Source organism: Chiroxiphia lanceolata, chromosome 9, assembly GCF_009829145.1.
Source record: "Chiroxiphia lanceolata isolate bChiLan1 chromosome 9, bChiLan1.pri, whole genome shotgun sequence".
Classification (NCBI taxonomy): Eukaryota; Metazoa; Chordata; class Aves; order Passeriformes; family Pipridae; genus Chiroxiphia; species Chiroxiphia lanceolata.
Genome location: NC_045645.1, coordinates 14,829,462 through 14,846,110, shown reverse-complemented (window position 1 = coordinate 14,846,110; position 16,649 = coordinate 14,829,462). Strand labels below are relative to the sequence as shown.

At 46.1% G+C, this 16,649-nt stretch overlaps 1 protein-coding gene across 1 annotated transcript in view; it reads left to right on the top strand.

Annotated features, from left to right (window-relative positions):
- Positions 1-2,390: 2,390 nt before the first annotated feature.
- Positions 2,391-16,649, top strand: part of DDAH1 (dimethylarginine dimethylaminohydrolase 1) — a 58,765-nt gene continuing 44,506 nt past the window's right edge. Inside the window, exon 1 of the mRNA XM_032696809.1 lies at positions 2,391-2,705. Within this exon, the coding sequence (XP_032552700.1) occupies positions 2,400-2,705 (306 nt within the window). The 5' untranslated portion in view covers positions 2,391-2,399. The remainder of the gene's footprint in view (positions 2,706-16,649) is intronic.

Here is a 16,649-nt window from a genome sequence, read left to right as displayed (position 1 = left end):
GTAATTACAGGAAAATACTGGATATTGAGCAAGGTAGACAATATTTAATGTTGATGCCTGTATCTGACCCATTTTGTATTACTGCATATGATGAATTTTAACGTCATTCACATAAAGGTGTGTGAACACATTCTATTTTGTAATGTTAATTTGTGAGTAAACTGATATTTTGATAATCTTATTATAAATATGTACAGTTTTGCTCGGGGTGCATCTGTTCCGAGATTGTTAATGATGCATTTCTGTTCACCATAAATAACAGAACAATACTCAGAATCAGCAAACAGATCTTAATTGGTATTTAAACTGCAGTGGTTTATGCATTTATGGGAATACAGATGACTCTTTTTATTGTAGTGATTAGTTCTGAGACCTTGTCAAAACAGCTAACGACGTGTATTTCCAAAACACATTGTGCTTGTAGCATACCACTGCCTCATAGCACTGCACATCATAAAGAGATACTCCTTCCTCCAGCCTTGTCTCCCATAAAGGCATTGGGAAGCTGTCAGAAGTGATACCTGACCAGCACCCAGGGAGCAGCCATGTCCATCTCAGCTCAGCTTGGTGACAATGCCTCTGGGGAAAGCCTCACTGTCCTCGTATATCATGTGCAGATGAGATGACTGTGTAGCATCACCTCATGTCCTGTAATTTCAGTGAGTTCTAAAAATTGTCATCGCTTACAAATTCGTAAGGTGATTGTGGATGTCAAAAAAATCTGTATTGACTATAACTTTCCAACCCATTGGCTGCAAGAAAACTGTTTTCAATTCCTTTTCTGATAGGAAACCTGGCAAGTTTTTAAATTATTGGATAGTAGCACTTCATCTTCTGGCTAAAAGTCACACTAACAAAAAGAAAACCAAAGTGTGCCAACGGCCATATCCCAAATATGTAATAAGTACAAATAGGCTTTAAAGATGGGAGAAGGATTACACATTATACCAGAGACCGCTTGTAGCAGTTTTTCAAGAATTTGAAATGTTAGCAACTCAATTACCTGTCCATTTGTTTAGGGAGAGTAATATTTGCACATTTTTCAGTGAATGACAGTTATTCAAATAATTACGCCTATGCACATCAAGCAAAGGCAGCCTTTACAGGATATTTGGAGAACGTGTGGAAAACGCAGATGAAAATCTAGTCATCTGCCATTTTAGAAACACACTTTGGTATCTTCTTCATGCTATTCATTCACCATATTTCCAAATGCTGAATATCTGCAGATATCTGTGACAGTATGGCAAAGGCAGCTGCCTGGGTTTTGTCTGGGCATTGAAGGGGGGACACAGAGCGGTCTGCTAGTGGAGTCCCCTCCATGACCAGAGGGACACTTGAAAAAGCCTTGCCAGTAAAAGAGCTGGAAGGAAAATTTGTATTTCTCCTCTCTTCCTGTCTGCTCTACTGAGGACAGACTTTGGAGGTACCTGGCAAGTTTGGGAGCAGGAGCAGCACAGCTGAGGGCTGGTGCTGTGGATGTTGCCAGTGGTGCAAGGTCTGGCCCAAAGCCTCATTCACCTGCTGCCAGAGGTGTGCTCTGGAAAGGTCTGGTCCTCCTTTGGGATAGTCTGCAGTCAGGGTAAAACCTTGGAAAAATGAAACCAGAGGACGTAAGGGTTTGTTTTAGAGGAAAGTGTGGAAAATGCTCATGGTTTCAGTCCCTGAGGCAGAGGTGGAGCAGAACACTGGCGTCCCTCCTAACCCCACAGAGGTGGAAACCTTGACAGTGTAAAGGAGTGGGAGAAGGTGGACACGCTCTGCCGGTGAGTGGCCCCATAGAAAGCTATGGTGAGAGATTAGGATGGGTTTATTTCCTTTGGATTTGTATTTGGAACTGCCGTTGTCACAGGATAATCTTCCTTTAGCCACCCGGATGAACCACCTGGCCTCTGGCTCTGCCAAAAGGAAGGGGCAGGCGGCGGCAAAGGGCTCGCAGGTAGCCAGGCCAGCGCGTCCTCGAGCAAGAGGGTCAGCAACCTTCCCGCTGCCCACGTCAGCCGGGATGGATGTAGGAACGTTGCGGGACGCCGGGGCTTGAGCGCCGTCAGCGCAGTTGTGCCTTTGCACAGACCTACTGAAACCACGAGGTGACACGCCGCTGCCCGGGCCGTGCCACGGAGCCGGCCCCGCACAGCGCTCCGAGCCCGGGAGGGGCGGGCGCGGCCCCGCCCGCACAGGTACCGCGGGGGGCGGCCAATGGCGCGGCCCGGCCGCCGCCGCCAGCCAATGGGGGCGCGCGCGGCGGCGGCCCCATGGAAATGTGCCTGGTGGGGAGCCAATGGGGCGCGGCCGGGCCGCGGGCGGCGCTTCCCCCGCTGCCAGGGCCGGCGGCGCCCGGGCCGCCCGAACCGCTCCCCGCGCCCGAACCCGAACCGCCGCCGCTCCCGCCGCGCAGCATGGCCGGGCTGGGCGGCGGCCCCGCCGCCTTCGGCCGCTGCACGCACGCCGTGGTGCGGGCGCTGCCCGAGTCGCTGTGTCGGCAAGCGCTGCGCAGGTCGGCGGGGCCCGAGGTGGACTTCGCTCGCGCGGAGCGGGAGCACCAGCTGTACGTGGGTGTGCTGCGGGGCAAGCTGGGGCTGCAGGTGCTGGAGCTGCCGGCCGACGAGAGCCTCCCCGACTGCGTCTTCGTGGAGGATGTGGCCGTGGTCTGCGAGGAGACGGCGCTCCTGACCCGCCCGGGCGCGCCCAGCCGCAGGAAGGAGGTGCGATGTGGTGTGGTGCGGAGCGGTGCGGGGCGGTGCGGGCCGGGGAGCGATGTCCGCTGCCGCGCAGGTGGGCTCGGGGTGGCCGCGCCGTCGGGCGTGTCCCCGGGCCCGCCCCGAGCCCCGGCGGGAGCGGCAGTGCGGGCGGCGGGGATCGCGCACGGAGCAGCAGCGCTGCTCGGCGGGACCGTCCGCGGGCAGCGGCTCCAGCCCCGCATCCCGCTGCCGCCAGCCGAGACCCGTGCGGCGGAGCCCGGCGGCTCTGGGGCTACCGGGGAGCAGTGTGCTGCTTCTGAAGACGAGTGGACAGTGTAAACTATGACTCATCCTTTCTGGGGCGTACGGGCTCCTGCTCCCTGCCAGCTTGCCCGGCCCGGTCCGGCGGGATGGGTCGCCAGCCGTTTGACCGGGTTTCTGTCTGCGGTGCAGCAATGCTCCATGCAGACCCCATTTTCGTTACATGTTCAACCTGAGCTCAGCCCCAGGCAGTGTGCATCACTGGTATCTGTGGCAGTTGTATCCACTGGCCTGTGTGCAAGAGCTGGCGTGTGTTTTGGTGTACTTGGTGTTTAGCCTGAATGCCCTTGAACCTGATCTCACTTTCCCTGTGCAGCCACTGCAGGCCCTGTGGGCTGGAGGAGTGTGGATGTACGGGGGATGAAGGCCGACTCATTGGAGAGAGGTGTGAAGGATGCACACCCACAGGAGCTTTACTTTAGATGCTCTTAATACTTTTTTAACATGCTCAGCCCATTCATAAACTAGTTCGTCAGGCAGTGAAGTACCACCCAGTTATCTCCTCAACGAGCTGTGAGTAGCAAATTAAACGAACCTTACCCTGTTTGAAGCTGCAAAATGAGTACAGTGACAACCTGCCTTCCTGTGAGAATCTTTTGACATAACTCGTCTTGTCTGTTTTGGTTCCCATCCTTGGTACCATAGTGCATCCTGTGGTCCACAGGCATGTGCTGTTGTGCCTGTGGGACAGGCCAGTAGCTCTAGTATAGCAGTAGCTCCTCTTGGCCATTGAGTGCAATGGATGAGATGCTCCACTTGGGTGGGGTTTTTTTATATAGTGCCTTTCTTTTATAAATTACAAAGTTTACTTGAATTTTCCCAACAGTGTAACAGTCTGAGATACTGCATGCATCTTGTACACATACATTCCTTGTGGGTATCCATGTGTATTTACTCTTTGTAACACATCTGAATGCTCTTAAGAGTGACAGCATCAGAGTACAGTGTTTGCCACATGCTACTCTAAAAAGCAGCTGTTTTTTAGCCAGAGTCCCAGTGAATTTTCACCGGTGTGTACTTATGTGACTCCTGCTGCCATTTGTACAATTTCTCCTTTAGGAGAACAGGCTTACTGCTTTCCATGGTGACCTGTTCAGGCAGAATCATGAGACAAGAGGAGAGACAGAGCTCTAAAGCATAATTTAAACCTTATTAGTGTTCTTGAATGATGGAGCAATCCCTTCCTTGAGTTTTCTGTGAAGTAAAACAGAAAAAATAATTGAACAAATATCCTTTTAAAGCTATAACAATGCATGGCACTGTAGTATGCTTGTCTGAACATTTAACTCTTATTTACAACAATTCTTCTTCCTGGGAGCATCATTACAGTAGTGCCTCGTGGAAAGGGGGAGAAGATTTCTGCAGGATGATGCCTGCCTGTTCCTGGTTACTCTCCCCTCCAAGGCATCCCCCCCGTCCCCCCCGTTCCCAGCATGGTGACTGTCGGTTGTGTTTAGTTGATATGTCTGCTTTGTTTGAGTAGCAGTAGTGTGCCATCTTGAAAACAGTGAGATGGTCAAGGCTTTAGAAAGCAGGAGTGTATACATGTCTACTTTGCCCAGAGTTCTGCAAGCTGTGGTGGAAGGCTTGGCATTTGCCTTGGGCATCTTGGCTTTCATAAAGAGCTCCTCAGAAAAAGCTGTTTGCTGCAGCTGCATGAGAGGGTGTTTCCTATTGTAGTCATTCTCTGCTCTTGCTGCCTCCATCATTGGTTCTGGAGGGACCAGCCACAGGTGCTCAGGAAGTCCAGGCACCAAGGTGTGTGGCCGCTCTGAGCTGATGGAGCCCAGCACCTGCTCCTGACCCTCCTGTTAATCCCAGTGAGTGGCTGTCAGCAGTCTCGCAAAGTATTTTTCTGAGGTTTATATTCAGTCTCTGAATTCCCCATTGAAATAGTTGTTGGAGTCTGGTGGCAAATGATGTTGCTGTAGGGCCTGTCCTACCATCTGCCCTGTTAAATGCCTTAATTAGTGACCTGGAAGAGGTAGTGGCATCTCTATTGAGCTGTCAATGGCCTCCAACTGAGGCAAGGGTGAGAGGTGATACCATTGAGATCTGGGCTGCTGTTCAGAGGGGCCTTGCCAGGCTGAAGGAAGGGGCTGATCCATGGGGACCTCATGGTTGAACAGCGACAAATGCAAAGTCCTGCCCCAGGAAAGGAAGGATCTGACCAAGCCAGCTGAGGTAAACCTGGTGTGAAAATGAACCAAGGCTATTGTAGTGCATTGTCACTCCTACTGGGTGATGAAAAGGGAAAGGGGGTGGATGAAGTCTATGTACAGCACCAGTTTCTGAAAGTGCAATCTCTTATTCTTTTTATGTAATGTAAGTGCAAACCCATGAATACTTTAGCAGTACAGTTGGCGTATGCTTGGCTTAACTCAGTGAAGCCCAATTCCTGAATATGCACTCCTGACCTGAGCCTCCCTGCAAGGCAGGACTCAGCTGGACTTGTCTTACTGATCTCTGAAGTGCTAGGTGGTTTTTTGTGCAGAGCAGCCAGGAGCAGTGGAGGAAGGAAGGGATGAGGGAAACAGGGTTGTAGGGTACCATTTCTGCAAAGAATTAAGAGGGAGGACTTGTGTCCAGGAAATGTGCCAAAGAGGCATGTGGTAGGTTGGGCTCTGAAACCTGATCAGACCAGAGAAAATTGAAGGGCACAGGGGGCTGCCAAGGTGCATCCCCAAGACAACAGCCTAGTTGAATACATAGCTGGAACAGTGCTGTTTCACATGCATTGTGCCTTCTGATAAACTGTCTGCCCGATGCATGAACTGAGCAGTACTGTCTTCATCTCCTCTGTTTCATGCTACTGAAAACCCATAATGCAATATTTAAGAACTGGTGCAGCATGTTCTTTCACTGACTAGACTCCTTATTAAGAAGGCTTACCACCAATTACGGTAACACTGTATGCAGCAGACAGATTTCTGCAGTAGTTTGTAATAGCATTGATTGAGCTTTCAGGCTTTATAGATACTATTGCTTATCCCCCCAGCAACATTGGATTCTTTACTGATTGTCTGTCTGGAACAAAACAAAATAAAATCTGGGGTTATGTCTGTTCTTGCTCCAAGTTATTGTAAGGAGAAAAAAGAATTGAATTAAGTTTGGTCTTGTTCAGGCAGTACTGGGAAAGAGCCCAGTATTTTTTTAGTAAAGTAGAAAAATTAGTCATGCATTTAATGATTTATTTGCAAGTCAGACTTATTTCAAGGCATTATGTTTCTGTGTTATCAACTTCTGAACTTATTTTAAAATTCATAGTTTCTGGGGAGTTTTGAATTTGGCAGAAAGGTAAAGGCCTTTGAAGTAAGTCAAAGGTAGATTGCCAGTATGGATAAGCTGGCGTTTTGTTTAGCTGTGTGCAGTCACCAGTGCAGTGGATGCTCAAGTTGAGTAACTCCAGTGGAAATATTATGATCGCTGATCAGATTGTCAGTTCCAGCACCTTTTGTTTCAGCAGTATGTTCTCAATTGTTTATTCCTCTAGAATAAGCTCTCAATGTCACCTTCTGAACACAACGGGGGTAGTTGCTGAGAAGAGCCCTCATCAGCACATTGCTCTTGCTGCCTAAGTTGTCTTAATGTGCTTGGGATAGCACAAAACAGCCTTTCCACCATTTCTGTGCTTATGCAGATAAATGGAAACCCAGAAGCTCAGCAAAATGCACCCACAGTGACCTGGCCTCTTCTCAGCTGTCACACAGGGGAGAATTAGCTGGTGCTGGGACAACTTTGAGAGCTGCTGCAGAAGAGCTCACTGTGGTTCCTTCCTTGGTTGTTGAGAGGAAACTTCTGTCTAAGACTACTGTTATTTCCTGCTCCCCCTAGACACTGCAAAAAACTGGTGACTGCATTTGCGTGGTGTAGGAGAGCCAGTCCTTCAGCAGTGAGGACAGGATGAGCAGCTAAGGAGTATGTTTGTTAAATCCCATCCTCTCAACAAGAACTGGAGAAACTACCTAATGGCATTTTGAACACCTCTGGGTACCTCTTCCCAAACCTACTTGCTAGGTGGCAGGATTTTGTCCACAGCAGTGCTTCTGCAGAGCTTCCAGCTGTGCTGGGCCAGGTAACCTGCTCCTCAGTGCTGAGCAGCCTCAGCTGCTGCCTTCTCCCACCCTGTACAGCTTCTGCAGGGCTGCATAGCTGTATATGAACCACAGCTTGCACCCTGGGCTGGACTGCTGTCCCAGCTGCAGCTTACTGCTTGCAGGGATGATTCTCAGGGCAGTTGGTGGAGGTTTCTGAAAACAACAGAAGCAAAAACAGTTTAGTGAGCTATTTATGTATTGTATACACTCAGGTAATACTACATAGATACTACTAAGTGCAAGACACTTTCTCCACTCTCTCTGTAGATATAGATGGTCCTGCAGGATAATGATGTCTATTCCAAAGTAATAGAAAAGCTGGGCTCAGGAGAAATGGATTTAAGGCTCTGCTGGCTCCTGAACTTAATTAGGTTATGGGGGTTTTATTTTATTTTATAGCACATGCCAGTACCAAAGGACCTGCGTTTGGAATCATAGAATCTTTTAGGTTTGAAAAGACCTTTAAGATTATAGAGACCAACTGTTAACCCAGCACTGCTGAGACCATCACTAAACCATGTCCCTAAGTGCCACATCTACACATGTTTTAAATACCCCCAGGGATGGTGACTCAACCACTTCCCTGGGCAGCCCAGTGCTTGACAACCCTTTTGGTGAAGAAATTTTTTCTAATATCCAATCTGAACCTCCCCTGGTGCAACCTGAGGGCATTTCCCCTTGTCCTATCACCTGGGAGAAGAGATTAATTCCCACTTCACTACAATCTCCTTTCAGGTAATTGTAGAATCCCCTCTGAGCCTCTTCTTCTCCAGTCTGAGCACCTTCATCTCCCTCAGCCGCTTGTCATAAGACTTTGCTCCAGACCCTTCCCCAGCTCTGTTGCCCTTCTCTGAACATGCTCCAGCACCTCAATGTCTTTCTTGTTGTGAGTGGCCCAGAACTGGACACAGGATTCAAGATGCAGCCTCACCAGTGCCAAGCACAGAGGGGCAATCACTGCCCTGATCCTGCTGGCCAATCTATTTCTGATACAGGCCAGGATGCCATTGGCCTTCTTGGCCACCTGGGCATACTGCTGGCTCATGTTTAGCTACTGTCAACCAGCACCCCCAGGTTCTTTTCCACTGGGCTGCTTTTCAGCTGCTCTTCCCCGAGCCCGTTGCACTGCATGGAGTTTCTGTGACCCAAGTGCAGGACCTGGCACTTGGCCTTATTGAACCTCACGGGCCTTGGCTCACCGATCCGGTCTGTCCAGGTCCCTCTGGAGAGCCTTCCTACTCTCAAGCAGATCAATACTGCCTCCCAAGGGACTCTGTCAACCAGTCCCTTAAACAGGCCAAAGGCTGTCCTCTGGAAGTCCAAGGTGGCAGTTCTGCTGGCATCTCTCATTAGTTCTGCAATAATCAAAAATTCTTATTTCATGACTGCTGTGCCCAAGGTGGCCTCCAACCATCAGATCGCTCACTAGTCCTTCTCTGTTCACAAACACCGTGTCCAGATGGGCCTAATGCATCAGTAACCCTTGCATCTTTGATGCCACATGGATCTCCATCCACTGCTTTCACTGAGACAGCAAACTGAAGGACCTTACTACCACACCATCCTTCGGACATTGCTGTGCTCTAGTGAGCCTGGTTTTCTCTCTTTTCCTCTTCAAATCTAGTTTAAGGCTCTCTCAATGAGCCCTGCTAACTCCTGTGCAAAGGTCCTTTCCCCACTTTAAGGGGTTTGGTTGTCCTTTGAGCCTATGATTGGCTGGTGTCACTTAGAGGCTTTCTTCAGGATGAAAGAGGTGATGCCCATCATGGGTTCCAGAAAGCAACAGAATAACTCTCATTAGAATGTGCTTCAGAGTTTTCTTTAATTATTTCATTAGCTTAAATTTTCAGTGGTTTTTGTATTAGCATATAAATTAACTGAAAAGCATGCAGTAGATGAGAAGTTTCTTAAACAGTACTGAAGTTTCTCTTAAACAGTACTGAGAAGTTTAAAATAACAATCCTTTAGACAGAATGAGGTAGACCTTTATTAGGAGCCTATATAATTATCAGCATACATGAGAAGAGATGTTTTAGCCTCCTAAAGCAGACTATTTCAAAAGTAGTTTGATTTGTTTCTGCAGCTCTGTCCCTTGCATCTACTTCACAGTTTAAGTGAGGCCTTTTGGTTCAGGCAGGTGGTTCTTTGGTCTTCAGGTTCATTTCTGATGTAGCTCTGACCCTTACATTAATAAGGCTGACACTTTGGCTGAATTGGCTTTGCCAAGAATTATATTTTTTCATTTTCAATTTTGCTTCTGTGATCACAGATTTAATGAAAATGTTAGGAAGTAGCTTCTAGTCAGATCAATATATGTGGACTATATTCATTATAATTGCTTTCTATCCATAGAACTGCAAAACAATATTTAAGGACAGTCTAGGAGCAGCTTGGGTTTCATGCTTTTCTAGCAGAAGCCATATTTAGACCTTGTTATTGAATTGTGATGTCAGGATTCTCATGAATATCCCAGTTGCTGACCAGAAGATTAAAAAAGGCCAGAACTCTGTTTTATAATCTCTTGTGAACACTGATTATTATTGTACAAGTCTGATGTCAGCTTGTGTACCTTGTTAATCACTGTTCCTTTGGCTGTGATAAATAGCCCTTGGTGAGCTTACGGTTCAGTGCAAATGCTAAATGGTTAAAGGTTCCAAATAACCGTAAGCATCTCCTCCGAGTGAAAAGAGTCTTTGCTGCTGCTCTGACTTATACACATGGCTTGGAGCTACCCTGTTCCTTCCTTAAGAAGTTTCTGCAAAGACTTCCGAATTGAGCCTAAATAGTTGGAGGTTTTTTGTAACTGCCTTACTTAAAAACATTGCAAAAACTACTTTACCACAGTCACTGCTGGAATTTTGGTTTTGAGATTCAAGGATGGGGTCAGAGCATCCCCAGTGTAGTCTGCCTAACAGGTTTTTTAAATCCTATGCTCCGTACAAGCCTGTAACTCCCTACACACTGCAAAGACAGGGTTGACATGTAGATTGCAGGGCTGTCTTGCTCATCATGAGATCTGACAGCATCTTCAGAGTGGTGGAGCAGAGCATGTGATGCAGAAGAGCTCCTGGGTGCTCTGCTTCTGCCTGTTGCCTTCCAAAATGCTATGATATGGAGAGCAAAGTCCCCAGTGAGGTTTTCCATGCTGTACCAATGGCACAGTGTGTAGCTGCTCACAGCAGTGTGCTAGGACACGCACATGCACAGAAGCATATATCTTCATTTTAACTCCTCTGCCTCCTGCTTGCTTCCGCTTGCAAACTTGCCTCCAGTCACATCTCTTTACCTGGACCCCAGTAACTAAGGAAAAGATACTTCTGATGTAAAAACATAAATGTGGCAGAGGCAAGAACCTCTGGTTTGTTATTATTTCTCCCAAAACCACATTGTATCACCAAGGCCAGTTGTGCACTTGAACTATTGTCTCCAACTGTTCCACTTGCTGAGGTAACCAGGACGTGCAAGGATGACAAGGAAGACCATTCAGCAAGGATGACTGGTCTTAGCAGTGACATTTCCTACTAAAACAAACATGTGAACTTTTATTTCTACCTGTATTACTGGTTATTTTTTGTTTGCTGGGTCTCTAAAGTGATTCTGGAACAGGTGCTCTGCCTCTGCAGCAGGCACTGAGGATGCTGTGGGAAGTGATTGTATAGCAAGTTTTAACTTGCAATACACCGTTCGTGCTGAATATTTTGAGGGTTTAGCAGCTCAGATTAATGTGGGAAAGCTGTGTATGCTTGTGTTGTGCAGTTTTCAGAGGATTTTTTTGTCTTTGTCAAAAGTCTTCTGGTAAATAATGCTGGATCAAAAATGTAGACCTGATTATTAAATGCCTGACCTGAAACAAAAGTTACCTATACAAAACTGTCTTTATTGCCTGTAAGTTACCCTGGTACATACAGACATCTGTGTAGAAGTAATTGCTTATGACAGGCTTACCAACCAGAAGTTGGTGACTGCGGAGAATGTGTTCCTACCAAGAAAGAAATTACTATCAGTAATTACTGATCATTAAACCACCCTGGCGTTTTTTTGTATTTATTATAAGAGCATATCTCTAATCAAGTATATGGTGTAAGAGAGCTTCACTCTCGGTACCAGATCTGGACAGTCACAATACTAGGGTGAAGATAAATGATGCACCCACAGCATCAGGTGACATTATCTTTTATTGCTGCCTCTCTTATAGCAGTATTAGAAATTTTCTTTCAGAAAGAAGATAAGTGGAATGTTTTATGGCTGAGATATACCTGAATTGGGTCTTACATTCATCCAAGGCCAGTGATTACCTACAGGTCAGCTGTAATCAGCCATTTTTCTGTCATTTGGAGTCAATATCAAAACCAAACAAGTATATAAAAATCAGTTTGTTCAAGACTTGCAGAACTCATTTTCATGTCAGTAGAGATTCAGTATTTGGCATAATCTTTAAAAAATTGTTGTGATAATTTGTTTTGGAAGGTTTATTATGTATGTTAATAGTAAAGGATCTGGCTATCCCTGCTTGTCTCTGGATGCCAACTGAAAATCTCTGGCAAGATGAAATCATCTGTCTCAGCTCAGTCCCAGCTGGCCGCTGAAGCAAACCAAAACAAAACTGCTACATAATTGGACACTGTTGACAGTGCTGTGAGTGATTTTGCATTTCTCTTTGCTTTTTCTGAGGCTTAATGTAAGAGCTGTCATGGAAGCTGAATCCCATATCTCAGAAAGGATGATCTTGTAGGATAAGAATTCTGCTTGTGCATGTGTCTCTGCACTTCAGTACAGCTGATGTCCTTTGAGCTGCAGACCAGCAGCCGTGGAGATAAGTCATCTCCATGCAGACCCAGGCTAGAAAGACAAGTGTTTTAGAGACAGAGCTAGTTTTTGACCTGCTCTCCAGCAATAGTAAGTAGTAAATGGCAGACAATGCCTCTGTGTAGAAGTGAGAGACTTTTAGCAGTCCTTTAGGAGTTAATTTTGCAAGCAGTACAAGTGCTTTGGAGTGTTTCACCTACCCAAATAGCTGAGTGTGCCTGTCATCACTGTGCTTAATATAGTAAAAGTGATGAATCTCATGTTCTTCCGACACTGTACAGAGGAGAAGTGGCATGGCTATTGCTAGTCACCAGCTATTCACTGAAGTTTAATTCGCTAGTTCATGACTCTGTGCCTCCAGTATTGCTGAAAGGCCATTTTTTTGACTTGGCTCAGAGTGGTTATTCATCTGGACCTGAAATGCTGTGTGAGGTTCTCGTTACCCATTTTGGAAATGCAGAATAAGGAGAAATGGTAGGGGTGGATGAGAAGACCTTGCTGCAATGTAGGACTGTTCCTATATGAAATGACACTAATTAGATAAATGCCTTCAGCTCAAAGTTATTTTGGGTAGGGGAGCAGAGAAATAGGAGAGTTCTACAATATCTCAAATGGTACAGAGCAAATGAACTGGGAATGATAGTATGAAACTTAATAACATCCAGAGAAATACCCAGGCAGCAAATTCCAGCAGAAGGAAGTACTTTGTCATGCAATGCACTACTGAACTGTCAGAGTTGTTGCCAGGATGTTGAGGGGTGGGCAAAAGTACAGCTGGATGCCAACTAATGAAAGGAAGATCCATCAATAGCTGTTTAAGATCCAGATGCAATAGCTGGCTTTGGAAATATGTGCACTGCTTCTTACAATAAGCTAGGGAAAATATACTGGAGTTGGCGGCACTCTATACTTGTCCTCTTTCTGTTATTCTTTCCTTAAGCTGCCGGTACTGGCCGCTGTTGGAGTCAGGCTGCTTGGATATACAGGTCTCTGTGACCCACTTAAGCTGTTCATGTATTATGAATAAGCTGTAATACTGATAGCTGTTTAGCAGACTCATAATGAGTCACTTGCTGTGATCCTGAAGGTCGTGAGTTGTCCAAGGACTGGCTGTTTGGGAGGCGGATGCTCTGCCTTAACCTTGCAGAGATCTTGCTGTTTCCATCCCACCTGGCAAGGGGAAACCTGTGTTCAAGCTTACTCAGGGTGTCCGATGGCATAAGATGGGCCATCACTAGCACAAGCAATGGGTGCTCTGAGGTCTGATGTTGATTTATTTTTTCTTCCCTGCCTCAGTATATCCATCCTAGAACAGATAGTAGAAAATGGAATGATTCCATCAGGAAGACAGTCAGATGTTTTATGTCAAAAGTATAAAAGAATTCCACTCCCCCGGCCCTTAGCAAGTCAGATTAACCCTAAGAAACAGTGCATACTTTGTAAAGCAGAGATTTCTCACTGGGAAATGTTGTTTCTAGGTTTTCCACATCAGCTGTGAAAACATACTGCCATCCAAGCTTTGCAAAATGATTCTTAGAAAGGCCTAGCACTGAATGCTTGGTGTACAGAGGTTTGATATATTGAGAGTCAGGCTTAATATTATGGAAGAGAGTGTCCTAGAAGAGCCTTTGCAGAAAAGTGCTGGGGAGGACAGTCTCCCATGGGCTTTGGGGTATATGTTTTTGTGGGACGGCTGATGGCAGCTGATAATCTGCAGTTTGTGCTGTGGAGATGATCGACAGGCTTTTCCTGAATAGCATGATGTAGATCGAATGAGCCTGAAAATACCGGCATCAGTGATAGGAAACAGTTATTCATTTTTCAGAGTGCAAGGAGCCATTTGGAAAGGGTACCGCTCTTGTCTGACCTTATGTTCTGGCTTTACAGCTAACCAAATCACTATAAATTTGCAAACTAGAACTGCTGGTCGTTTTATGCCTGCAAACAGCAGCAGCGGGAGCCATTTCTAGGTGGGTTTGAAGAATGGCAGGCTGCCAGCAGTGGCATTCATCTTGCTATCTGAGATAATGCCACGAGCAGCCTGAAAGGCATTTCTGACAGGAGAGCATCAAACCAGCTGTGCATTGTGCAGGGCTGACTGAAGACCTTTTACAGGAGCAGGACTAGAACTGGTGTGGCCAGTGTTGGATGGTAATCGCTCTTCTGTGGCTGTGTTTCCAAAGTCTTCACAGACATCAGCCCTTTGTGTGGAAGTCTGACCCGTGGCATCAGTGATGCTCTGATCAAACTGGGGTTGTGAGGGCCTGGGACCTGTAGGTATCACAGTCTGCTGGGCAGGGAAGACAGGCTCTTGTGCTGCAGATCTGCTTTGGTGCCTTCTCTTGACTGCAGTAACACTCCCAATGGTTTTCCCTGACTCAGTAGCTGGAGCCATCTCTCCCCTGCAGCCCACATTTCTATGACACTGTATCCTGGCCATGCAGGATGACTGGAGAGTAGTAAAAGTAAATGCAAGGCAAGAGAAAGCAAAGAAGGGCGACTGCTATCCAGGCTCTGATAAAAGGCAGCTGGGTTTGTGGTACTAGTGGGAAAATACTCCCCTGACTGTCCCCTCTGCTAGCTACAAGCATGTCCTGTCCCTCCTGGGGCTTGCTGTTTCATGTACTGACTTTGATATTTCCTGAGCACGACTTTCTCATTTCTCCATCCTTAGGGGAACTTTGGCACAGATGGCAGCAGCCACCAGAAACCGCCAAAAGCTTTTGTGCAGTTGAAATGTGCTCTGTCCACGCTTCATCTTAAAGACTAAAGGCACTGCTTGTAATTCTGCACCAGGCTTCTCTGATTTTAACCTAGTTTCCACTTTGCTTAGTTTCCTTACCCTCTCTACAAGGTTGCTGCACACAAACCAGAAGCCTAATGGGAGCTTCTAAAGGTCTGCCAGCCCTCTAACATGCAACAGTAGTCCTAAAACTTCTTAAGAGACGGGTTTGCATTTCTCCAGATGGAATGTAAACAAAGGGCTGCTAATAAAACAGTGTGTAAGGTCTTATTCAGATTTATATAAATCCTGATACCACATCTAAAAATAGTACCCTGTTTTGCATTCTTGAAAGCAGATTCATCACACACCTACATCTGCCATGAAGTAACAAACTGGACTTCTTGGGAGTTGTATGAAAAGTACTGAAAACCCATTTTAATTTTATTAGTCCTACAAAATACATATGGACAGTGATGTTAGATGGAATGGACTGCAGCCTTGGCAGTAGCAGGATGCATTCAGTATGGGAAGTGACCTGGAGGTGTCCATCAGAGAAGTGCAAGTATTGATTGCCTGCTCTGGTGGGAATCTGGTGGGATCTGGAGCAGAAAGGAGTGTGGGGGAGCTGGATGTAGATTTAGCTAATTGTTTCAGTCCAGGAAGGAGTGAAAGAATAAAGACAGGCAATTGCTGTGTATTCTATATGTTAAGTTAGGATTCAAGCAGAGGGACCTTTTCTTTTAACCTTAAGGCTTGTGCTTATGACGCAAGTATATAAATAGATGGGGCTCAATCCTGTAAGGTGCTAGTGCTTAATGTAGAGCTTGTAATTAGTCTTATTAGTTTAAAGCACTTAAACTCTTTCCTCTCTTGTGTCTGCTTATTTGTCATCTCTCTGAGCTGGTCTCGTGGTCATGTTTTTCAATAGTGGAAAGCCTGAGATAATGTAACATTTGAGATGTGGTTTTTGTTTTAAAGTGTTTCTTAGCCTTAAATATTCACTAGGAGATTTTGGACTGTGGTGTGGTGCCCATGAAGGTGTTAGCCATTGTTAACCATGAAGGTTAATAGCACAATAGAACTTGCATTCATAATAATATTAAATAGGGCATGTAGCAATATTAAATATATCTTGCAATGAGTTTTAAGAACAAGCTAAATCCATATGGAGTATGGATCTTTAAAGAACACTTAATCTTTGTGCCTTGGTTTTTGCATGCTCTCCAGGGATGGGAAAGCTGTCACTTCATTGTTGATACATAAAGCATCTGACATGTCTCCTGTATGTGTTGACTGCTCTAGTAATGAGATTTTCAGTAGGTTTGCTCCTTTATACCTAGTAGAAAATAGATGCACTCATTTAGCTTTTTGGGAAGGTACTCCAGAGGAGCTCAGGATGAGGAGGTGACTGCCATCAACATCATCTTTCCTTGTCATACATACCCTGTCTGGTGCAAGGCATTACCCTCAGCCCTGCACAGACACAGGTGTTAGTGATAACTCCTGTCAGTGAGATCATCAACAGAATATTTTTAAAGTATTTGAACGTGCCTGAATAACAGCTCAAACTGTGGTATGTGTCCTCTGACCCATGGCCAGGGCCCTGACTGGCAAGTAAAGGCTCAGTGCCTCTGAAAGCCAGGCTCTTTCCTCCTGAGCTTATGCATGATTTAGGAGCCCAACCCAGCTATAGGCACTCACACAGAGAAGACTGGGTTTCTGTTTCCAGACTCATACTAAAAATTTGAGCTTCCTATATGCTAGGAGTGACATTTACATTTTTCACAAAAAGTGCTTTTGTCCACACTTCCCGTGCTTTTGCTGCTGTAAGAAAGCTAAGCATGAGGCAGAGGAGCATTCCATCACAGGCTGGAGGTAGGAAAGGTGTGTTTGAAAGTGCCTTGACTGTTGCTTATATCAACACAGTCTGTAGGAAGCTGCATTTCCAGTGAACAATTAGAAAAATGTCTAAGGATCACCTCTCTTGAAAGGAGCCAGGACCTTCCACAGTGTCCATCG